A 26,623-nucleotide genomic window follows, 5' to 3' on the forward strand; every position below is an offset into this window, starting at 1 on the left:
ATGGTGGTGGCAGCATCATGCTTTGGGGCCATTTTTCTTCATCTGGAACAGGGGCCTTAGTCAATATACTAGTCAATATTGGCACAAAACCTTCAGGCTTCTGCTAGAAAGCTGAACCTGAAGAGGAACATTATCTTTTAGCATGACAATAACCCAAATCAACAAAGGAATGGCTTCACCAGAAGTAGATTAAAGTTTTGAAATGGCCCAGCCAGAGCCCGGACCTGAATCCAATTGAAAATCTGTGGGGCGATCTGAAGAGGGCCGTGCACAGGATATGTCCTCGCAATCTGACAGATTTGGAGTGTTTTTGCAAAGAAGAGTGGGCAAATATTGCCAAGTCAAGATGTGCCATGCTGATAGACTCATACCCAAAAAGATGCTGTAATAACATCAAAAGGTGCTTGCCGACTGCCCACCGTCATATTACGGCGGCAAGTCGGCTCGCCCCCGACTCCCGTGTGCGTGCCCGGCGGTCGCGATCGCCGCCGGGCACCCGCGATTGCTCGTTACAGAGCGGGGACCGGGAGCTGTGTGTGTAAACACACAGCTCCCGGTCCTGTCAGGGGGGGAATGCTGATCTTCTGTTCATACAATGTATGAACAGAAGATCAGTGATTTCCCCTAGTGAGGCTACCCCCCCTACAGATAGAACACACCCAGGGACATACTTAACCCCTTCCCCGCCCCCTAGTATTAACCCCTTCACTGCCAGTGGCATTTTTATAGTAATCCAATGCATTTGTATAGCACTGATCGCTATAAAAATGCCAATGGTCCCAAAAATGTGTCAAAAGTGTCCGCCATAATGTCCCAGTACCGAAAAAAAAAAAAACGCTGATCGCCTCTATTACTAGTAATAAAAAATATTAATAAAATGCCATAAAAATACCCCCTATTTTGTAAACGCTATAACATTTGCGCAAACCAATCAAAGGCTTATTGCGATTTTTTTTTTTTACGAAACATATGTAGAAGAATATGTATCGGCCTAAATTAAGGGAAAAAAAAGTTTTTTTATATATTTTTGGGGGATATTTATTACAGCAAAAAGTAAAAAATATTCATTTTTTTCAAAATTGTCGCTCTATTTTTGTTTATAGCGCAAAAACTAAAAACCGCAGAGGTGATCAAATACCACCAAAAAAAAGCTCTATTTGTGGGGAAAATTTTGTTTGGGAGCCACGTCGCACGACTGCGCAATTGTCAGTTAAAGCGACGCAGTGCCGAATCGCAAAAAGTGCTCTGGTCTTTGGGCACCAATATGGTCCGGGGGTTAAGTGGTTAAGGGTGTGCACACTTATGCAACCATAATATATTTATTTTTTATTTTTACTTCCCTCCACCTAAAAGATTTCAGTTTGTTGTTCAATTGAGTTGTACAGTTTATAGGTCACATTAAAGGTGGAAAAAGTTCTGAAATGATTGATCTTTGTCTCTTTTTTACATCACAGAAACCTGACTTTTTATATGTACTGTATAAAAATATGCCTATTGAGGGCTGGTTCACACCATAACGCTGTGTGGGAAATGCACGTTCCATGCATTGTAGGTGCCCTTGCAATCTGCATGCAGGTGCCAATCTCTTGTTAACGGCACCCCAAATGCAGATTGCAAAAGCAGTGTATCTGCAGGCACCAAATGGCATGGTACCACAGTACCATGCAGTTTGATTAAAAGTAGCGCAAGCACTACTTTTTGCACAGGCCAATGAGAGTTGCCATCTTTCCATCAAGCCAAACCCAAACACTGTAGCGCTGCGCTGATTTTTTTTTTTATAGTTTACAAAACAAAATGTAATAAAAATAGATGTAAAGCCTGTATAACCTTTTTTTTAAATTGTGCTGCACCAAAACGCTTTCCATTTTGTTACCATACGTTTTGCTGCAGATGAATGAGCACAAAAGCAAGAGGTGTGGTAGTGCCATTAAGATTTAAAGGCACAACTGCACACCTGCAAAAAGGTTGTGTGTGTTTTTTTTACATTGCAAGAATGCACACAATTTTGTGCCCATTCCTGCAACACAGAAATTGTCCACCTAGAACTGGGGTAATAAACGAAAATTCAAGGAGGCCCAGTTGATAAAAATTTCTTCCAGCTGAGGTCCGAATTGCTCTCTAATATAATGTAAAAGTAGGTTAATCTCATCCATATTTCAAGTAAAAGACAATAGAACAAGTTACATAAGGTGTCTCTATCAGAATAGCCCCTTACATCAGGTGTCCCCACTGCAGCCCCCTTACATCAGATGTCGCCACCACAGCCCCCCTTACATCAGATGTGCAACCACAGCACCCCTTACACCAGATGTGCAACCACAGCACCCCTTACATCAGATGTCCAACCACAGCACCCTTTACACCAGATGTGCAACCACAGCACCCATTACATTAGATGTGCAACAACAGCACCCCTTACACCAGATGTGCAACCACAGCACCCCTTACATCAGAAATGCAACCACAGCCCCCCTTACACCAGAGGTGCAACCACAGCACCCCTTACACCAGATGTGCAACCACAGCACCCCTTACATCAGATGTGCAACCACAGCACCCCTTACACCAGAGGTGCAACCACAGCACTCTTTACACCAGATGTGCAACCACAGCACCCCTTACACTAGGTGTGCAACCACAGCACCCCTTACACCAGATGTGCAACCACAGCACCCCTTACACCAGATGTGCAACCACAGCACCCCTTACATCAGATGTGCAACCACAGCACCCCTTACATCAGATGTGCAACCACAGCACCCCTTACATCAGATGTGCAACCACAGCACCCCTTACATCAGATGTGCAACCACAGCACCCCTTACATCAGATGTGCAACCACAGCACCCCTTACATCAGATGTGCAACCACAGCACCCCTTACATTAGATGTGCAACCACAGCACTCTTTACACCACATGTGCAACCACAGCACCCCTTACACCAGATGTGCAACCACAGCACCCCTTACATCAGATGTGCATCCACAGCCCCCCTTACACCAGAGGTGCAACCACAGCACCCCTTACATCAGATGTGCAACCACAGCACTCTTTACACCAGATGTGCAACCACAGCACCCCTTACATCAGATGTGCAACCACAGCCCCCCTTACACCAGATGTGCAACCACAGCACCCCTTACACCAGATCTAAAGTTCTTGTTGGGATTAGAGCACAGAACTCCAAATATGAATTTTAAAGTTCACTTCTGAATCATAAGATGCAGTTTACTTGATACTATATCTAATCACAGTTTCCCAATTAGGACTGCTTATTGCAATCTTATGTGCAAAGATGTATAACATCCATGTGGCTAGAGTAGCATTGATTTGACAAGTGTGCTCCCTATAGCATGTGACTCATCCATACAAATGTCTGATATCAACAGCTCTCATATGGTAAAGTCCAGAGGCCGGATTCAGATAGAATAGCCTATCTATGGGCGGGCGTAACGTATCGCAGATATGGTACGCCGCCGTAACTTAGGGCGCAAGTTGCGTATGCAGAAAGAACTTGTGCCCTTAGTTACGGCGGCGTAGCTTATTTGGTCCGGCGTAAGCCCGCCTAATTCAAATGGGGATAATGTGGGCGTGTTTTATGTATATTAACTGTGACCCCGCGTATTTGACGTTTTTTACGAACGGCGCATGCGCCGTTCGTGAAAAAATCCCAGTGCGCATGCTCGAAATTACGTCGCAAGTCGTCATTGCTTTATACATGAACGTAACTTACATACAGCCCTATTCGCGAACGACTTACGCAAACGACGTAAAAACTCGACGCGGGAACGACATCCATACTTAACATTAGCTACGCCTCATATAGCAGTGGTAACTTAACGCTGGAAAAAGCCTAACGTAAACGACATAAAAAAATGCGCCGGCCGGACGTACGTTTCTGAATCGGCGTAAATACCTAATTAGCATATGCATTGCGTAACTATACGGAAGCGCCACCTAGCGGCCAGCGTAAATATGCAGCCTAAGATACGACGGTGTAAGACACTTACACCGGTCGGATCTTCGGGAAATTTATGCGTAACTGATTCTCTGAATCAGTCGCATAGATACGATGGCCCGCACTCAGAGATACGACAGCGTATCCGGAGATACGCCGTTGTATCTCCGTTCTGAATCTGGCCCCAGGACTTTGTAGTACATACATAATATATATGCATTGAGTAATGTCCTGGCTAATTATGGATGTACATATTTCAAATGAAGCGCCCCCTTACTTTCAGTATGGGCACTACGCTAAAGTTAGTGGGGAATGGGAGAGTTATTTTGCTCCCATTCACAATTTGTTAAATTGCAGGGCTGCTGTCTTTTCAGAACTGTCTTGTAGGTCAGTCTGCGTTCCAGGGGAGTGATCCCACCCCTGGGCGACAGTTGTCGCTAGAGGGGTTCTGAAGGAGCCACTTTTCCCCAGCAGCCAATTAAAAGAGTTTTTCCTCGCTGGGCATGCTGGGGAGGGGGTATATCTGTGGCAAACGCCATTGATTTGTGTTCTCTTCGCGGGGTCCGAGTTCCAGGTGTGGCATCCACCTTCAGGGTGCGCGCATCCATGGACCCCGCCACCATGTCCTACCTGGCCGGAGTTGCGGAGCTCATCCTGATGATGAAAGGGGCCCCAGTGACCTGCTGGGTCCCAACCTTTGCTAAGAGGATCCTAAGCTGAGAGCTGTGTGGTGGGGGATCGGTTCAGGGAGAACCCAGAGAGAGGTTATCCAGGAGGCCTGAACACACCATCGGGGATCTGGTCACCACGATACTGACAGGTATATTGCAGCTGTCAACCGGTGACCTTAACTGAAATTTACTGGGAGGATTCGCTGAATCCAATTATTGCACCCTGAATCGCTAGGCCTGTGGCAGAGATCCAGAGTCAGGCCTGTGGCAGAGGTCTGTTCCTCCCAGCGATTCACAAGTGACACTTCGGCTGCCAGGCTTGTGACAGAAGTCTGTCCGGGGCACTTTACCCACTCTGGCTAGAGTGGCGATGAACTGATCTCTCTATTAAAAAGAGCAGGACTGCTCTTTTTCACATCCAAGGCCTGATACTAAAGTTACTCTTATGCTTCATCAACCTTTCCTGTCCTTGTCTTATGTTGATGTTGGCCATGTTGGGCCTTGGAATAAAGCATTGAAAAATCCAATTGATGACTGGACCTTCGCTCATTGCCTCAACTCACTAGCATCACCCCTAGACACCCTGCAAGGTAACTCAATACGCCGATCCCACAAACAACCAGCGGCTCCTGCGCGGGTAGCGCTACACAAATATGATCTCATTGCATGGATCTAAAACCTTCACCAAACATATTAGGCAATCCACAGGGTGCAGTGCTTACAAGAAGGACCCATGACAGTGTAGGCCAGGGATCCTCAAACTATGGCCCTCCAGCTGTTGTAGAACTACACACAAGGCATTGTAACACACTGGCATTCACAGACATGACTAGACATGATGAGAATTGTAGTTCCTGAACAACTGGAGGGCCGTAGTTTTAAAGACCCATGGTGTAGGCAGTCCTACATAAATGACATACATGAAGTTCTAAAGAAAATAAATTAAGATTAGTTCTACTTGTGCACAAATCCTTTAAATAAATACAAGACCATCATTATCAGCCAGTTTGACCGATTTAAGACATTTTATCATTATTTTTCATTCATTTGATGCAATTGTGTATAATTAGAACCCATCTTTACAATTAATGTTTCTGTAGGACTGCCTGCACCGCTAGGGGTCCTACTTGTCTGCACTGCACCCAACTGATTTACCTCATGTATTTGGTAGATGTTTTTTATCCGCTTAACAAGATCACATTTGAACTTTGTACAACCATGCTTAGCCAGTATAATATTCTATGCATGTATATAATGTGCTATACATTTCTGAACTTTACCATATTTGAGCGGTTAAATTCAGACATTTACTGTAGGTGAGCCACATGTTATACAGTACATACTTGTCAAGTCCATGCTACCCTGGTCACATTAATATACATCTAGTTTGGGATAAATATCCTTAATTGGGATACTGTGATTACATATATTATCAAGTAAATTGCATCTTATGGTTCAGAGGTGAATTTAAAAAAATCCTATTTGGAATTCTGTGTGCTCATCCCAGCAAGAACCCTCAACAGCAGCGATCACTAGAAATATCACATTGTTCCTGGAATCAATAGTCACATCAAATCCTAAATAGAGATATTTGGATACAAGTTTACATACAGGTAGATATGTTGTAATTTTGATGATAGACAGCCTGGGACAAGTGTATGATATTTAGTGTGACATATACCTACTATATTAGATGACTATTGTGGCTGATATACCATATTAGATACTATTGATACATTCCCTATAGGCAGAGCCCTGCAATAAGCATGGTGCCATTTTCAAATGTTTTTAGTGGCATTTTTGATCAAATAAAAATGTACTGGAGTATATATAAAATGTTGTTATGCTAATAGTTAATACACTATATGCTTCTCACATGTGCATGAGACCCATCATCTTGGAGTTATGTTTGACTATATTTACACCCAAGTGGGAATTTTATGGTATGCAGAATTTTTGACAATGACCAGGGTCTGTCTCTACTGTATTAAAGTAGTAGTATCATTTTAGATGTCCCAACACTTTCTATCCCACTGACAATGCCTACCAGGACAAACAGAGAGAGTAAATATCCTTGCTGGGAACACAGAAAGCAATAAAACCCTGACATAGGTTCAAAACCCTCCCTAATCTATCCAAAACTAACAACAACAAAAAAAAGTGTGTCTATAGATACTCTAAAATCTGTATTCCTTCATAGCATCATTATATTCATAACTGTAACAACACTGTCATTTTACACACAGAATCGTATGCACATGACTGGTGCTCCAAGCTGAATTCCGGAAATGAAGTTTTCTCAGCTTGTCACTCTGTAGTTAATCCAACAGTTTATTATGAGGTACTGTTTATTAATCAATCGATTACTCTACCAATCTTTTAATTAATCAAATTAAATGAACGAAAATCATCTCCTAATCAAAAATAAGTATGAGATGCATCAGTTTTGTAAATTCTTTCAAATTCAACAAAAATGTTGGTTTGTAACACGTTTTTAAAGCTGAATTCCAGGTATGGCTATTTTTGCATAGTTACATTGGTCCAGTTTGATCACTTTAAGTATGCATTTGCCATACTTGCCAATCCCTGTGGAAGCTGTCATCCGGCTTCTGGGTCCTGTGCTGAGTGGCTGCCCTGCTGCTTAGTGAACACAGAAGGTTGCTCGGGTGCTTGAGTTTTTTTATTTTTAATAAATTTGCAAAGATTTCAAACAAACTTCTTTCACATTATCATTATGGGGTATTGTTTGTAGAACTTTAAGAAAAATAATGAATTGAATCCATTTTGGAATAAGGCTGTAGCATAACAAAATGTGGAAAAAGTGAAGCTCTATAAATACTTTCCGGATGCATTTTATATAAATATATATTGTATGTATGTGCATACTGCACATACTGTGTATATATATATATATATATATATATATATATATATATATATATATATATATATATATATATATATATAATTCAATGTTACAGATCATACAGATATAATTTGAGATTTTCCTAGCTTGTGACAGAAAATATTGATTATATGAAGACAGGAGGCGAGTAAAGATTAATGCATAAGATATGAGCCTCCTGTCTGATATATAATCACATTTATTGAAAAGGAAGATGCCTGCATGCATTTTTATTTGAAATAGATAGTCTCCATGTTAAAATATAGACAAACTTTACCCATAAAATAACTGACTAAAGTATTCACCCTCTTAGACATGAGACACCTACTGTAGGTCATCGTTAGTGCAGCCAAATTCTTTATTTTTTTTTTTTTTTTTATGTTGATGTGTAATTTACTTCTATAATAACAAAAAGTACAAAAATAACATTATATGGATGTTTTTTTTGTTTTTTTAGCACTATATTGATGGTCAGCACACATGCCATTAAGGACCACACATTAATCATAAATGTACAATCTGTTATTTATATACAGTAGGTCCAGTGATTAAGATTGTTATGTTTGTGGACATCTGTACAAATGTACCTTTAAAACTAAACTCCAGACATAAAAATTGTAATTTAAATATAATACTCAATAGCCCCAAAGTATGTAAACCCATTTTGCGTACTCTAAATGACTCTGTAAATCCAGATATTATCTTACAAAAGTAGCAACAACATGATCACTGTCCTGGACGTAGCCTGTGCAGAAGAGGGAGGGATAGGGCCGATCTGTGGCTCTTTGTGTGAATGGACACACAGAGCAGGGGCTCAGGAGCACACCTGCTCGGGTGCCCCCACAGCAAGCTGCTTGCTGTGGGGGCACTTGGCAAGAGGGAGGTGCGAGGAGCACCAGCGGAGGACCATAAAGAAGGAGGATCCAGGCTTATCCATGCAAAAAAACTACAAAGAACATGTGAGTATAACGTGCTTGTTACCGTATTTAAAAAAACAACAACATGCCCTTGCTATCACTTTAAATGTGCCATCAAAAGCCTTTTTTTATATATTTTCAGCCTCTGCTTCACTAAAAGTTATCAGCCATGCCTGTTCCAAATCTGGCCCATGTTACCTTGGAAATAAAGTCTGTATTGTGTTAAATTTCTGTTTAGTATAAACAAATATATTTGCCTTTCATGGTCCAGTTTGCAATGTTTCTTTCTTGTAGAGATGCTTGTATGATGCCTGTTTGTGCAAGAGATCAGAAGACTGTTTATGTGCAGTATTTTCAAACTACATCCGAGCGTGTACTGAGCGTGGAATCAGGCTTCAAAACTGGAGAGAACATATTTGTGGTAAGATCCAGGCATTTGTATTTTTTTCAAAAGCCTGCAAACTTTATTATGCTGTGTTATGACAAGTTTACCATCCTTACAGGCAAATGGCACACAAGGGTAGCCAGTACACTTATGGTTATCCCTTCATATAGTAAGGGGAGAAGGATGTGTGGGTAGATCCTGGTTTATCTTCAGGGCCCAATCACAACAATGCATTCTGTTGCAATGCAGTAATGCATTAACAAGCGCCACGGCATTAGGGTGACCACATTTCCAAAATGCCATTCAGGGACACCCCCCCCCCCCCCTAAAAAATATATGTTTTTTTACATTTTTTTTGCGTATTTTGGGGGCAGAGGCGTATCATGAAATCAGCGGGCCCGTGTGCAAGATCAAAAGAGGGCCCTAGGCCCCATCAAATGCTGCCACTGTTCCCCATCAAATGCCACTACTGTGCTACTGTGCCCCATCAAATGCTGCCAGTGTGTCCAGCAATTGTTGCTGTGCCCCATCTGATGCTGCCGATTAATTGTCACTACTGTGCTCCATCAGATGCTGCCAGTGTGCCCATCAATTGTCGCTACTGTGCTCCATCAGATGCTGCCAGTGTGCCCATGAATTGTCGCTACTGTGCCCCCATCAGATGCTGCCAGTGTGCCCATGAATTGTCGCTACTGTGCCACCATCAGATGCTGCCAGTGTGCCCATGAATTGTCGCAAACTGTGCCTCATCAGATGCTGCCAGTGTGCCTATCAATTGCCGCTACTGTGCCCATCAGATCAGATGCTGCCAGTGTGCCCGTGAATTGTCGCTACTGTGCCCCCATCAGATGCTGCCAGTGTGCCCATGAATTGTCGCTATTGTGCCCCATCAAATGCTGCCAGTGTGCCCATGAATTGTCGCTATTGTGCCCCATCAAATGCCAGTGTGCCCATGAATTGTCGCTACTGTGCCCCCATCAGATGCTGCCAGTGTGCCCATGAATTGTCGCTACTGTGCCCCATCAAATGCCAGTGTGCCCATAAATTGTTGCTAGGCACAGTAGCGACACTTCATGGCCACACTGGCAGCATCTGATGGGGGGCACAGTAGCGACAATTCATGGGCACACTGGCATTTGATGGGGCACAGTAGCAACAATTTATGGGCACACTGGCATTTGATGGGGCACAGTAGCAACAATTTATGGGCACACTGGCATTTGATGGGGCACAGTAGAGACAATTCATGGGCACACTGGCAGCATCTGATGGGGGGCACAGTAGCGACAATTCATGGGCACACTGGCATTTGATGGGGCACAGTCCATCAAATGCCAGTGTGCCCATAAATTGTCGCTACTGTGCGCCATCAAATGCCAGTGTGCCCATAGATTGTCGCTACTGTGCCCCATCAGATGCTGCCACCCAGTGTCAATTGCCCCTATTTGCTCACCTTTTGGAGTCATATAATGGAGATGGAGTGGTCACTGGTGGTGGTGGAGCAGGGCAGGGCAGTCTTCACTCTTCAGCCAGGGTTGGCGCCGGTGTTCTCTTTCCAGTCAGGACTCGAGGAGGCACTGGCGTCTGGCAGGCAGTGAATCGGGCCGCTCGGGCGGGAGCCGGGAGGAGCCTGCCGGGCAGGGCTGTCTTTTCCATTGGGCACGCTGGGCAGTTGCCCAGGGGCCCCACTTGTCTGGGGGGTCCCCATCGGCTGCCCAGCGACCCCAGTAAAAAATGGTGGAGAGCAGCGGGTCAGAACTGTAGAACTGTATCGTGTCTACAGTCTCTGAGGAAGAGTCTGAAGAGGAGTCAAGAGTGGGAGCGCCACCGGGATGGGGGTCACGGGAGATTTCAGACATGAGGAGACAGTAGGATAAAACCAGAGCAGCCAAGCTGGAGCCATCTGACTGAGCCGTGCATGTTGCACCTGAGAGGAGGTCAGTGATAGCGCCGCCAGTCCAGTCTAAGGGGCGGGTGGTTTCTGATGTAAGGGGGAAGTGAATACAAAAATATTAGTGACCCCCCCCTTAGTGTATTTACTCTACGGAAGGTGGTCTCTGGTCACCAGAGTGCCCCCCACATCAGAGTTCCTGGTGTTCCCCTTTACACCAGAGTCTGCAGGATTCCCCCTTACAATTCAAGGACCCTGATGTAAGTGGGAACTCTTATGTAAAGAGAAAGCAGTGAACTCTGATATAAGGTGGTCTCTGGTCACCAGAGCCCCCCTCCACATCAGAGTTCCCCCTTACATCATGATCTGCAGCGTTCCCCTTTACATAAGAGTTCCCTTTCACTGTAAGGGGGAATCCTGAAGACTCTGATGTAAGAGGAAACTCTGAGCAGGCTGGGTTATAGTAACCTAACCTTCATGTCAATGAAGAAATTTGTAAAACTGTAATTTTAGGTACTTTTTTTGCAGTGCCAGTAATAAAAATGTGGTTCTGCCAGTAAATTTCATGATTTTTGTCAGTAAATTCTCGTGCACGATTGTGTAGACAGGGCCCCAGTGCACTGTATTGCCCGGGGGCCTATAATGCTCTTAAGATGCCACTGCTGCCGGGGCCACTGGGCTGTAGAGGAGGTCAGACCGGCGGAGATGTGTCTGCACTGCACTGTGACCGTCGGACGGTGGGAGACTCGGTCGGAGACTGAGAGATGTCACAGGCTTGCAGCGGGAGTCGCGGCGCCGGCGGGACTCACTAGCGGGAGCCGAGGTCAGGACTCAGAGGAGGTGGAGGAGGTCTTGGTCTGTGCCACTGCCGCGATACTGGTAGGTGACGGTGAGTGACTCGAGACAGTTGCCTGCCCTGTAACGAATCGATGCTGCTGGCTGCTGCGCTGCTCTCTCTGCTGCAAGAACCGCGGCTGGAGGAGGAGGAGGTGGGGTGGAGTCGGAGCCGCAGAGAGAGCGGGACATGGTGACGTCACTGGTTGCTACACGCCAAGCGGAGCGGCCGTAGCAACCAGTGATTTAGAATGAATTAAATTACAGCAGCACTGCGGCAGCAGCGGCATGAGTGTTGCAGACTGGCAGGCAGTTGATTCCGGGACTCTCCATTGTCCCGGTTTGAAGGCTCCCGGGACACGGGACAAAAATGTAAATTACGGGACGATCCCGGGCAAACCGGGACACGTGGTCACCCTACACGGCATGCATTAAACAAACAAACAAAAAAACCTTTCTGGAGCCAAAACAAAAGTTAGTACCTATGTGAACATGTATTGCCATCTACAGCCTAATTTGGCAAATTTCTACTCACTGCTTGTGTATATGAAGACAGGAAGTGCAGGAAATGTTTCTCAATTCCTATTTGAAGTCCCAGTTGAGGACCTGGAAGCAATTCATTTTATGTAGAGTCAGGGAAACTTAGAGGCCCGGATTCAGAGAGATCGGCGCATCTTTAGATAGGCGTAGCGCATCTCATATGCGCTACGGCAACGTAACTTGGAGAGGCTCGTACTGTATTCACAAAGCACTTGCTCCCTTTCTTGCGCCGGCGTAACGTAAAATGGCCGGCGGAAGCCTGCCTAATTCAAAGTAGCAAGGCAGTGGGCGTGTAGTATTATAATGAAGCGTGACCCAATGTAAATGCATGGCCGAACCAGATGCACAGAATACAATGCTCAAAATCACGTCGAATTGACTCCCTAAGATACACCGGCTCCATTCATACGACGTGAACGTAACCTACGCCCATCCCCATTCACGTACGACTTACGTAAACAACGTAAAATACGACAGCTGTTCCGACGTTTCCGAGGTCAATACCTTAACATGACTTACCCCTGCTTTATGAGGGGTAAAGTTACGCCAGACGTACGCCTTACGCAAATGGCGTAGCTTACTGCGACGGGTACAAGTACATTTGTGAATCGGCGTATCTAGCTAATTTACATATTTGACACGTAAATCTACGGAAGCGCCCCTAGCGGCCAGCGTAAATATGCACCCAAGATACGACAGCGTAGGAGACTTACGTCGGTCGTATCTTGGCAAAATTCAGGCGTATCTTGTTTCCTTAATACAGCGCATAGATACGACGGCGCATTCTTGAACTTACGCCACGTATCAATAGATACGTCGGCGTAAGTTCTTTCTGAATCCCGGCCACAATCTTTTTCAGGATTTAATGGCTGTCTTTGACCTTATGATGGAGGAAAAATCTCTGTACTTCCTATTTGATGTGTGTCAGGCAGAACAAAAAAAGAACAGTCAATTCCTGTCTGCAGTAGTCTGGATTTAAATGGGATATTTCTATACGGTGTACTGTATGTCTAGAGATATTGCCTCATTTAAAATCCTTCAATATGTCACATTCATTTATTTGATAAGCAACATCAACAGTTCTTCTTCCTTTCAGATAAATATGTAAAAGAATGTCCAACTACAATGAACTTCCAGTACAATGTAGATACATGCCAGCCCACCTGCATGGCTTTGAGTGAAGCAGACGAATCCTGCTTGTTGTCATTTGTCCCCACCGAAGGCTGCGTCTGTAACCAAGATTTGTACATGAATGAGAAAGGTGAATGTGTTGCCGCCAGCCATTGTCCATGTTATCATGCTGGATTCTACCACAACCCGGGAGAAAGGATTTATCGAAATGGCGTAGAGTGGTATGTATTTGATTCCAAGATTGGTGGCTTAGTCCTGATCAGGGAGTATAAATTGGTTCTTTTGTGACTAGAAAACACTCACTGGGTCTGTGTTAAGACTGGTGCACATTGCAGTGTTAAGCCCCATACACACTATCGGTTTTCCTGCTGGTTTTCTCTTCAGGTTTACCAAAACCATGTAGTACAAGGACCTGCCTGATTGCATTCAAATTGAAACGCTTAAGGTTTGACCTCATATTAGATGGTTTTGGTAAACCTGAAGAGAAAACCATCAGGAAAACTGATAGTGTGTATGGGGCTTTAGCCTTAAAGCTTGTTTGGCCATACTTCTTTTCTGGGTCACAGAGTGCACTTATTTCTGCACTCCTGTCACCCAGATTCAACTGGCAGTGGGCCTGCTATCTGCTGACAGCACAGAGCTGGTTCAGGCTGGTTCAGGCTGTGCAAAGATCCTGACTTTAATGTCAGGATCCATCCAGAGTTAGCTGCTCGTTTCCTCTCCACAGCCCGGCAATCCAGTGAGCACTGGAGAGTAGAGAGCTGGTGACTGACCATCACTGCTTCAGCTCAGTGAAGGCTAAGAACTGAGTGTCAGTGATCACGTGATCACTCGGTTCTCAGTCTTAGAGCCGGTGGGGGGGGGGGAAGCTTCAGCATCTGATCGATGCTGCAGCCACATGAATATGTATGTTAAATTCCACAATTCTCCTTTAAAGTGGTTATAAACCCTTACATATACCCACTAGTGACTAGCCATAAGTGATAACACAAACGAAACAAATACGTCTACAAAAGTTGTACCTCTTTATCTGCAGCAATCTCTTTTCTACATCTGTTCAAAGTATACAGTTTGTCTAAGATTTCAGAAAGCAGAGAGCAGGGAATTGAAGTTACAGCTCAGTGGGAGGTGATTGGAGGGAAGGGACACACCCCCTTCACCAAGCACAGAGGAACATAGCTGAAGCTGTCAATTACAAGATGTGTGCTGGAGCAGAAAGGAATGACACTTTGTGCTCTGGATTGAGACAAGTACACACTATAAAGAGGTATGACCTATAAGAATTAGCTGCATGTGATGTCTAGGGGACAAAAAGCCCAGTAATGGGCTATTGTCCCTGCATCAGTCTTAATGTCATTAGAATACATTAGACCACCAATACATAGGGAAGAAGAGGCTGTGTGGAGACTGGTCTAGCAGTGTAGATGAGCCTGCAGGAGCAGGCTAGTAGTTAAGTAAAAGTGACATTTCTAAAGAAAAAAAAAAAGATTAAAATCCCATTTAAAATGAAAAACAATAAAGAAAAAAATGGCGTGGGGTCGCCCCAGTCCATACCAGGCCTTTGGGTCTGGTATGGATTTGGAGGGAAATCCCATGTCAAAATAAAAAAAAGAAACCATGCCAGACTCTTATCCGGGCATGCAGTCTGGCATGACAGGAAAGGGGGGGTGAGTGAAACAGCCGAACTTCCGGGATGTTCAATCGTTAGTTCGCCCCCTGAACCACACAATGCATTGCGGAGCTGAACAGTGCATTGCAAGGCCTGATTGGTTGAAGCAGTGAAAGCTTCAGCCAATCAGGGCACAGAGCACTGTCAGTCATGATTGGACACTGCCATCATGACTTTATCCAATCATGGCTCATTCCCGCCCCCAGTATAAAAGTATTCTTGCAATTGCAGCCATTATCAGTGTAATTTTGGTGTGGAGAGAGATAGAACAGGGCTCTGTTCAGTGCTATTAGTTAGTGTTCTATACTGTGCTATTTTGCTTCAATTGTCAGTGTAGAATATTAGTTTAGTGTCAGTCTAGGGATAGTGTGAGTGTAGTGAAGAGGACCATCATTCATCTTTGCATAGTGTGCAGCTAGAGTAGGGACAGCTCAGATAGTTTCCCTGTAGTGTAGTGAGACCTTGTCATTTATACATACATTGGTGTAGAGTAGGGACAGCTCAAATAGTTTCAGTGTAGTGTAGTGAGACCGTGTCAGTAATCTTGACATTAGTGTATAGCTAGAGTAGGGACAGTTCAGATAGCGTCAGTGTAGTGATTGTTGAACACTGTCTATTTGATTGCATTACTGCCAGTTTAACGCCATTTACTTCTGTGTGCGTTACTGCCAGTTTAACGCCATATAGTTATGTGCATCACTGTATGTTTGGCGCATTATACTGCAGTATATTATATTGCATGTGTGGAGTGTGTCTGTGTAATGTGAGTACTCAAATTAAAGTGCACCAAACACCTCTTTACATTAATTAAAGAGCATCTACGTAAAGATTTCAACTTCTCCTTTACATTTGCTTATAAGCACCGCTCCCTCCCTCCCAATAATGTCTGGGAGGACAACAAGGAGAGGCAGACGTTCCCTTGGCACTGTAAGGGGGCCAGCAACAAGTGTCCACAGGCAAATGTGGACGTGGTGGTGGTCAGTTCTCAGGCAAGGCATCATTTCCTCTGTTTAGTGAGTTTGCCCATGCTATCCAGCCACAGCATGCAGAGGAGGTGGTGGACTGGCTTACTAAACCTTTGTCATCCTCTGCATCCTCTGTCACAAAAGCAGATACAAGTGTGCAGTCCCCTGCAGTTGCCAGAGTGGATAAACCAGCATCCTTGTCCACATCTATTCCTGCCATAGCCCTAACCTCAGCCATTGAGGAGTCAGCTGAGTTATTTGACCACAGGCATCAGCCACTTCCTCCTTGATGTTGCCCAGCCATTACTGGATTCAGATGCTGGTTCGGAGGTTGAGGATGACAGCAAGATGAGCCTAGAGAGAGGGAGGAACACTGGTAGACAAATTGGCATTCATGTTCCCCAAGTTGCAGCGTATTGCCAAGTTGTCTCCAGTGGTAATGATGAAGATAGAGGAGATGGAGATGATGATGATGCGACTTGGGTGCCAGATAGAGCAAAGGAGGAAACTGAAGGTGAAGTGGCACAACCCCAAGGAGGTCGACATCAAGATAGAGTAGAGAGCAGCTGCCCTATTCCATCACATTCTGCAGCTGTTTTTCAGCGCATCTGCAACAGGCACATCAAACATTGCAAAAAACGCCAACCATTTGGGTACCACATGCCTAACAAGGCATTTAACGTACAACCACTCAGCCCATTGGCAAGAGCACCTAAAAGCCACACAAAAGGGGCACAAATCTGTCCTTCCTCCTCCTCCTTACCCACTTCAGTCTGCCCCTGCGTTACCAAGTCATTGCCTTTCAGCAGTCTCCATTGGAAGGGATGATGGTATAGCACAGGGTGTCCAAGGTCCTAGCAGCTCATCTGCCAGCAGCACACCACCAGCTGTAGACTGTAGCCAGCAAATTTCTCTGCCCCATCTTCTGCAATAGAAAAATAAAACAGTCCCACTCCCTGCCTCCCACATGCCCAGTGCCTCAATGCAAGCATGTCAAAGCTGTTGGCTCTCCAACTTCTGATTTTCAGCCTGGTAAATTCTGCCCCCTTCCGTAAATTTGCACAATGTGCTGTACCACAATGGCTGGTTCCCAGTCGCTACTACTTTTCATGTAAGGCAGTTCCATCTCTCTACTATCACATGGAAGGGAATGTTCTGGCATCGTTGGGCAAGGCAGTCAGCCGTAAAATCTACCTTACTCTGACACGTAGTCCAGCAAGCATGGGCAGGGACGATATATTTCGTTCACAGCACACTGGGTAATAGGGCTGCGCATCTTCACCGGTCTCACGAATCGATGCGATTACGATTATCAAGTACACGATTCGGTTCGATTCCACGATGCATCACGATGCATCACGATTGCAGCGCAAGTGCGCATGGCTCTCCCCCCAAAATACTAAAGGAGATGGATCAGAGACTGCAGACGTGGTACAGGAGATGATCAGAGACTTTGGGCATAGTACAGGAGATGGTCAGAGACAGCAGACATAGTATAGGAGATGGTCAGAGACTGCAGACATAGTACAGGAGATGGTCAGAGGCTGCGTGCATGCTACAGGAGATGGTCAGAGGCTGCGTGCATGCTACAGGAGATGGTCAGAGGCTGCGTGCATGCTACAGGAGATGGTCAGAGACTGCATGCATGCTACAGGAGATGGTCAGAGACTGCATGCATGCTACAGGAGATGGTCAGAGACTGCGTGGATGCTACAGGAGATGGTCAGAGGCTGCGTGCATGCTACAGGAGATGGTCAGAGGCTGCGTGCATGCTACAGGAGATGGTCAGAGACTGCGTGCATGCTACAGGAGATGGTCAGAGACTGGGTACATGCTACAGGAAATGGTCAGAGACTGCAGAAATTATACAGAAGATCAGCAGGTAAGTATGATTTTTTTTTTAAAGAAAGAAATAATACCCTTTAGTATCACTTTAACAAACCCATTGAGTCTTTTGGCAGCAACTTGCATAGTAAACAGGTCAACATCACTACACAAATAAAAAAAAGGGAGACATTCCAATCAGCAAGAAATATACTGCTCCTAGATCAGTAGATGGTTCCAGAGGGGAGAGATGATAGGGAAATCACAGGAAGAAATAGACAGTAACAGAGTTTGTGCAGTTCCCCAATGTGTAAGGCAAACAGTACACACACACAGGATAGCTGCAGCAGGGAAGGGGGGGGGGGGTGTGCCACCTTTACACTCACCCATATATCAAGCGTGACAGGCTTATCTCTCACCTCCGGAGCACTTCCATCCCCCCTCCTCTCCTCACAGCTAGTTTGTAGTTTCCAGAAGCCGACTTTATGCCTCATCCCACGGATGTTACAACAGCTGCAGTGTCAGCTTCGTGCAGTGATCTGTGTGTCTGTCTCTCAGCTCCTCGTGCAGCTCAGCACCGCCCATCGGGGAGATGACCAGTGTCACTGTCCAGTCAGAGCTCCAAATCACAGAGGAGGGGGAGATCATGGGTGGGGGCAGCAACGAGGCTCAGGCTACTATTGTGTGAGTTGAGGAGGGGACAGCTCCAGGCGCAGCCAGCCGATCGGCGGCATATCATTCCAGCAAAAACATTGCTGTGCGGAGGAGCGGGAGGGGCCGCAATGACGTCATTAATAATCGATTATTGCCGAATACCGCATCGATGCAGAATCGGGCAGTGTATAATCTCGATGCATCGATGCAGCGATCATTTTCAACACCCCTAATAACCATGGTATGCCCAATTACTTGCATTTAAGCCTTCAAAATGGGCACTTTTGATATTTGACGTTCGGGTCCCATTGACTTTAATGGGGTTGGTTATTCGGGTCTGAACTTTAACGGTGTTCGAAAGTTTGGGACCGAACCAAACGGCGGTCCATTCGGCCCATCCCTAATCCACAATCAACAGCCACAGTTGTGGGGATAAGGCACTTGTGGTTTGGAACCCCACGCCATTTAAAAACTATTTTGGCAAAGGGCCTGGTATTACCTGGGGAGAGGGGAACCCCTTGTCGTTTTTTTTCTTTACTTTTTTAACCTGCACTTTTTTTATTATTTATTATTATTATTTAGCTGTCAGCGGGAAAACCCATTGACAGCCGATGACTCATCAGTTTTTAAGGATGCTGCGAATGAGAAAACAACAAAAAGCAGACGCCACTTAGTAAACTGTAAAACTTTTAATATAAAATGTCATAAAAGCATTCACACGTTCGGGTCCCATTGACTTTAAAGGGGTTGGTTATTCGGGTCCGAACTTTAACGGTGTTCGAAAGTTTGGGTCCGAACCAAACGGCAGTCCGTTCGGCCCATCCCTAATCCACAATCAACAGCCACAGTTGTGGGGATAAGGCACTTGTGGTTTGGAACCCCACGCCATTAAAAACTATTTTGGCAAAGGGCCTGGTATTACCTGGGGAGAGGAGAACCCCTTGTCGTTTTTTTTCTTTACTTTTTTAACCTGCACTTTTTTATTATTTATTATTATTATTTAGCTGTCAGCGGGAAAACCCATTGACAGCCGATGACTCATCAGTTTTTAAGGATGCTGCAAATGAGAAAACAACAAAAAGCAGACGCCACTTAGTAAACTGTAAAACTTTTAATATAAAATGTCATAAAAGCACTCACATGGAGGTATTGAGAGACAGGCATATGGATGTTGTCCTGTGAGTCGTCTAGCCCAGCCAATAGATGTGTCCGTCTCTTCTATCACCTACACATCGCTTGTGCTGTGTAGCGAATGCATCGCTGCTGATCAATACAGTCCTGTGTGTTGATGGAAGTGCACGGATGTGCAAGCAGGAATGCTGGAGCGCACGCTGGAACGCACGCTTGAGACGCTATGGCTAGGGAGGAGGAAGTGACGTCATCACCGGGGACAACAATAATGCGACGCGTTTCCGCGCATATGCTGTGGTTAGATGGGAAACAAACTCACAGCGCGCACCTTTTTCAAGCTGGCTGTAGGGGTCACTACAGCCTGTATTTATATGCCTGTTTGCGATTGCCATCTTGTGGCCAAATAGTATAATGTCCTCAATAATGAGGAATTATTACTATAATTCCTCATTACTATAAATAAATGAATGAAGTAAGTGTACATTATCACGGGGCCAAACTTCTCAATAGATACATATATACACATACAAAAAAATACATAAAAATCAATACGTCAGGATCAATCATTTTAAAACTCCCTGGGTCTATGGGATAATTTAGGTGGAACGTGAATAGTATATAAAAAGGTGGATAATTCTACAATAATTTAAAAAAATGAAAGTGTGCAGAGCATAAAAATTGTTATACATATGTAAGATAATAATGCAAGATAGCGTGATTGGCCATATATCAGAAAAAAAACAACAACAACAAGCACAATAAATGGTCTCTTAGGAAGTAAAGCCAATAAATGAATAAACGAAGGTACTCTGTCTACATAATCGTGGAAATTTCCAATTCCTCATTCAAGCCTCCTGGTCTAAGGGCATCAAGGGAATATATCCAAAAAGTTTCCCTTTCGCATAAGCGATGAAATCTTTCAGCCTCTGTGAACTTATTGGATATCTGTTCTATTACCAATACATTTAGGCCTTTAGTGGACTTGTTATGGCATTCCAAAAAATGACGTGGAACGCTGTGCTTATCCTTTCCTGCCTCTATTTTTCTTCTATGTTCACCGAACCGTTGGCGCAATGGCCGTATGGTTCGGCCCACATAAAGAAGCTCACAAGGACAGGTCAAAGCATAAACTACAAATTCAGACCCACAGTTGTAAAATTCTTAACACGTGTATGTTTTTCCTTTGCTGGTAAACTGTTTCTGACCATGATTAACAAACATGCATGTTTTGCATATGGGCTTTTTACACTGGAACATCCCTGTTAAAGATATCATAGGGATGAATTCTTGAGCTGATGTTTTCTTTAATTTGCTTGGAGCTATTTTGTTTTTTATATTAGTCGCCCGTCGGTAAGTGGTGATAGGGACATCGGATAAAACTTTTTAAAACAATTTTTTTGTATATGTATATATGTATCTATTGAGAAGTTTGGCCCCGTCATAATGTACACTTACTTAATTCATTTATTTTGTTTATTATTTAAACAACAGCCATCCATAGTAATAGTTCCTCATTATTGAGGACATTATACTATTTGGCCACAAGATGGCAATCGCAAACAGGCATATAAATACAGGCTGTAGTGACCCCTACAGCCAGCTTGAAAAAGGTGCGCGCTGTGAGTTTGTTTCCCATCTAACCACAGCATATGTATGGAAACGCGTCGCATTATTGTTGTCCCCGGTGATGACGTCACTTCCTCCTCCCTAGCCATAGCGTCTCAAGCGTGCGTTCCAGCGTGCGCTCCAGCATCCCTGCTTGCACATCCGTGCACTTCCATCAACACACAGAACTGTATTGATCAGCAGCGATGCATTCGCTACACAGCACAAGCGCTGTGTAGGTGATAGAAGGGACGGAAATAAACAATTATTGGCTGGGCTAGACGACTCACAGGACAACATCCATATGCCTGTCTCTCAATACCTCCATGTGAGTGCTTTTATGACATTTTTATATTAAAAGTTTTACAGTTTACTAAGTGGCGCCTGCTTTTTGTTGTTTTCTCATTCTATGTATTTGGAGCGTTGCTCCAGCTCCCACTGCAAGGCTGCCCGGACAAATGGATTGTAACTCACACTAAAGCTATTCCAAGCTTACAGGACTTGTACGTAGGACATTTTATTTATACAGTTTACCACATGCGCTTACTTTGAAAAAAAAAATTAAGGATGCTGCAGCTGGCTTCCTGGCCCTGCTCCTTAACAACCAGCTTACACTGCACCCTGATTGGGGAAACACCCTGAAAATTCAGGTGTTTGGCGAACACCCAAAAGGTGATTGGACACAGCTGATAACATTGGTAAACAGCTTTGTCATTGGGTCTTTATCGGGATCTCAGAGACAGAGCGCACCACTGCGCTGTGTGCCCCCAGTGTGGAGGACGGGATGTGGTTGAAATGCCTTTAATGTACATCTACTTGCAAGCTTCCCTTATTTTGGAAATAATGCAATATGGATCCCCAAAATACATACAAGAGCCTCATCAAAGATGAGGTTCTAATATATATTTTTGGAGGGGGAGGGGGCGGTATTGCATTTTTTACAAAAGGAAGCTTACAAGTAGGGATGAGCTTCATATTCGAGTCAAACTCATGTTCGACTCGAACATCGTATGTTCGATCGTTCGTCGAATTACGAACGTTTTTGGCCGTTCGCGCCAAATTCGAGTTATGTTTCACAGCCCATAATTCACTGCGGCATCGCAGTGCATTGCTGGCTGATGATTGGCCAAGAATGCACTATGACCCGCATGCTTGGCCAATCACAGCTTGCAAAAAACGGAGAGCCATAATTGGCCAAAGCCAGGGTGGGCTTGGCCAATTATGGCTCAGGGGGTTTAGTACATGCCCCACACTATAAAAGGCCGCCTGCAGGTCGGCCTTATGTAGTGTGTTGCAGTGGTTAAAGTGAAAGTTCCCCTAAAAATAAACTTTTAACATTGCATTTATGAGATTAATGACTATTAGAATCGACTGTTTTTAAAAAAAAAATACGTCCGTACATACCGTTTCCTATATGTGTTCTCACCGCCGCTTCCGGGTATGATGGTCGGGGCTGGGCGTTCCTACTTGATTGACAGGCATCCGACCGACGCATACATCGTGTCACGAGATGCCGAAAGAAGCCGAACGTCGGCGCGGCTCTATACGGTGCCTGCGCACCGACGTTCGGCTTCTTTTGGCATCTCGTGACGCGATGTATGTGTTGGTCGGATGCTTGTCAATCAAGTAGGAACGCTCAGCCCCGACCATCATCCCCGGAAGCGGCGGTGAGAACACATATAGGAAACGGTATGTACGGACGTATTTTTTTAAAAAAAACAGCCGATTCTAATAGTCATTAATCTCATAAATGCAATGTTAAAAGTTTATTTTTAGGGGAACCTCCACTTTAAGAGAGAACAGAGAGAGAGTCATTTTTTGCAGGTAGATAGAGCAGGCAGGCTAGTCAGTTAAAGTTACAGGGGTAGATTCAGATAGATTAGCAGGTCTTTAGATCCGCGTAATCTATCTGATTTACGATCCACCGGCGCAAGTTTGAGAGGCTAGTGCAGTATTCAGAAAGCACTTACCTCGAAACTTGCGCCGGCGGATCGTAAATCCCCCGGCGGAATTCAAATTCCGCGGCTAGGGGGAGTGTAGTATTTAAATCAGGTGCGTCCCCGCGCCGATCTAACTGAGCATGCGCCATCCGCGAATTTTCCCCGGCGTGCATTGCTCCCAATGACGTTGCTAGGACAAAATTCAAAACTTGGCGCGGGAACGACGGCCATACTTAACATAGGATACGCCGCATATAGCAGGGGTAACTATCCGCCGGAAAAAGCTGAACGCAAACGACGTAAAAAAAAAAGCGGCGGGCGTTCGTTTCTGAATCGGCGGATCTCCTCATTTGCATATTTGTCGCGTATACAAATGGAAGCGCCACCTAGCGGCCGGCGGGAGATTGCAGCCTAAGATCCGACACCTGTCGGATCTAAGGGAGATCTATGCGTAACTGATTCTTATGAATCAGTCGCATAGATCCGACCGTCAGATCTGAGAGATACGATGGCGTATCAGGAGATATGCCGTCGTATCTCTATCTGAATCTGCCCCACAGTGTGTAGAGGATATATATACATCCCAGGTGTTGTACATATATTTATACACTGTATAGTTTAGCTAGATCAGTTCTTCCTAATTTACTGGCAGGCAGGTGATTGTGCTAGCTGCAGTTTTCTCATGTGGTGTATTGCCTGTGTCCTCTGTAGTTTGCACCTAAAGCTACTTGGTGTGTACTGCATGTGTGCTCTGTAGTTTGCACCTAAAGCTACTTGGTGTGTACTGCACGTGTGCTCTGTAGTCTGCACCTAAAGCTACTTGGCGTGTACTGGCTGTGTGCTCTGTAGTTTGCACCTAAAGCTACTTGGTGTGTACTGCACGTGTGCTCTGTAGTTTGCACCTAAAGCTACTTGGTGTGTACTGCACGTGTGCTCTGTAGTTTGCACCTAAAGCTACGTGGTGTGTGTGTACTGTATGTGCTATTTTTCTCAATGATTTTCATCCATATTGCAGGGACCAGACATTACATTAAAGCCGCAAGCAGTTTCAAATTACTTTTTCTTATAGTAATCTTATTTTGTGCAGGGACAGTTCTAAACACGTGCCACTTCACAGGCATGCTATAGACACCCAGCAGGTACAATATTTAAAGGAATTTTTCATTTTTTTATTTTTATTTAAGCATAATTAAAATCACTGCTCCAGAAAAAACGACCGTTTTTAAAACTTTTTTTCCATTGATACATGTTCCCTGGGGCAAGACCCGGATTCTCAAAGACTTTTTCACAGGCATACTATAGACACCCAGCAGGTACAATATTTAAAGAAATTTATTTTTATTTTTATTTAAGCATCATTAAAATCACTGCTCCTGAAAAAACTACCGTTTTAAAACTTTTTTCCATTGATACATGTTCCCTGGGGCAAGACCCCGGTTCTCAAAGACATTTTATGACAATAACTTGCATATTAGGCTTTAAAATTAGCAATTTTGAATTTGAACGTTCGAGTCCCATAGACGTCAATGGGGTTCTAAATGCTTGCGCGAACGGTTGGTCCGTTCGAAGGTTCTGGTGCGAACCAAACGAGGGGGGTGTTCAGCTGATCCCTACTTACAAGGAAAGAAGAATTAACAGATTTTTTTCTTCTATATGTCACTTTTGCTCTACGTGTTAAAAAAATGACACGGGGCCCCCACCCGTAAAATCAATATCAAACTCTACAGATCTGTTATTAACTCTAGGGGGTGGGGCCCATGCAAAAAAAAAAAATGGAGTTTCAAGACATGGGGGCCCCCCTCCAAAATCCATGCGGGATCTGGTATTGATTTTAAAAGGGGACCCTTTTCTAAAACAACTTGCATGGGTCCCCCCAAATTCATATCAGACTCTTAGGCCGCGTACACATGGTCGGTCCATCCGATGAGAATGGTCTGACGGACCGTTTTCATTGGTTCAACGCTGAAGTGGCCTGATGGTCTGATGTGCGTACACACCATCAGTTCAAAATCCGATCGGGTCAGAACGCGGTGACGTAAAACACACGACGTGCTGAAAAAAATGAAGTTCAATGCTTCCAAGCATGCGTCGACTTGATTCTGAGCATGCGCGGGTTTTGAACCAATGCTTTTGTGTACTAACCATCGGTTTGGACCTATCGGGCAGTGGTCAATCGGTTCGATTTTAAAGCAAGTTCTATCATTTTTGGACCGAAGGACAACAGACCGATGGGCCGTACACACGGTCGGTTTGGACAGATGAAACTGGACTTTAGGCCGTTTTCATTGGTTTGGACCGACCATGTGTACGCGGCCTAAATCTGAGCACACCGCTGGCATGCCAGGAAGGGGGGCACCGTGGGCTGTTGTTTTTGGGGATGCAGGGGGGACTCATTGGAATCTGGAAGCCCCCTTTAAGATAAGAGGGTCCCAGATATCTGGCTCCCCACTATATGAATGAGGAAGGGGGTAGGGGTGTGTCAGTAAATAAACAGATGCTTTATTAAAAATATAAAACTATAAAAAAAATCCCAGCATTGTAAATCCAGCATCAGTCAAGATAAACAACGTCCGTCAATCATGGAAAGAAAAAAAACAAAAACATTGATATGCTAGTCTGTCCGCTTGTGCCTCAAATGATGGCTCTTAAGAGCTGTCGTTACTTTTAAATACAATGACATCCCGTCAATGTATTTCAACAACCATTAGAAGTGGAAATCTGTCATGTATAATAGCGGTAGTAATACTGCTATTTTGAATGACATTCGGCTCCTTCCATGGTTCAGTCCAAATTTGTGCTCGGACCAAACCTCTTCTAGGGTCCCCTGCCAGCACTGATGAATGTCTACCATAGCAAGCTGCTTGCTGTGGGGGTGCTTGTACGTACTCGCTCCCGAGCTGCCTGTGTGTCCATAATATGTGAACAAACCCTTACTAAATGACCGAATTTCAGTGTTGGGCCCATTAAGCCAAAAGATCATTTGTGAGGTTAGGAATTGAAGACCTGGCTCGCAATTGATATTGATATTCAAATTCATCCTATTGTAAAAATAAGCCATTCTTTACTGTATTTCTGAGCGCTGCTCGGCACTCATGTGACCGGCCACCTCACTCCTCTCCCAGTCTGACAACTACAGTGGGAGGGGCTGAGAAACCCCCTCTGATGTCAGCTGAGAGGAGGCGAGGAGAGGAGGAGAGGCGGCCGGTCACTTATTTTTACAAAATAACATACACTGGGCACATCAGTTAATGTAATAGAAGGGATTGAAATGACACTCAGAAATTATAGCAGCAGTCGAAGCTGACAGGCAGGAAGGGGAGTGGGGAGGAAGACAGAGGAGAACAGAGAGGTAAGCTGCGGATGACAGAGGCACATACACTGTCCACGGTGTCAGGGCTCAGCAGCCATGGTAAACATGTTTACAAGGGGAAGAGCAGAACCAGGCAGGATCAGCCAGGTATTTCAGGTAATACGGGTGTCCAAGAACAGAGCACAAGAACTATAACAAGGGTTACGAACACTTTAAAAGGGCTAGAGGTATAGGACCTATGGAGGAGATTGCTTGACTATGTGCTTGATTTTGTGCAATTTCTTTTTTTATA

General features: G+C 44.7%; 1 protein-coding gene across 1 annotated transcript in view; it reads left to right on the forward strand.

Annotated features, from left to right (window-relative positions):
* Positions 1–4,580: 4,580 nt before the first annotated feature.
* The window catches only part of LOC120916789 (mucin-5B-like), a gene marked incomplete at its 3' end in the record, with an annotated part of 138,153 nt that continues 116,110 nt past the window's right edge, over positions 4,581–26,623 (forward strand). Inside the window, exons 1-6 of the mRNA XM_040327726.1 lie at positions 4,581–4,634; positions 6,831–6,971; positions 8,747–8,873; positions 13,199–13,363; positions 13,800–13,934; positions 16,136–16,381. Coding sequence (XP_040183660.1) covers positions 4,581–4,634; positions 6,831–6,971; positions 8,747–8,873; positions 13,199–13,363; positions 13,800–13,934; positions 16,136–16,381 — 868 coding nt within the window. The remainder of the gene's footprint in view (positions 4,635–6,830; positions 6,972–8,746; positions 8,874–13,198; positions 13,364–13,799; positions 13,935–16,135; positions 16,382–26,623) is intronic.

Source organism: Rana temporaria, chromosome 11 (genome assembly GCF_905171775.1).
Source record: "Rana temporaria chromosome 11, aRanTem1.1, whole genome shotgun sequence".
In the NCBI taxonomy this organism is placed as follows: domain Eukaryota; kingdom Metazoa; phylum Chordata; class Amphibia; order Anura; family Ranidae; genus Rana; species Rana temporaria.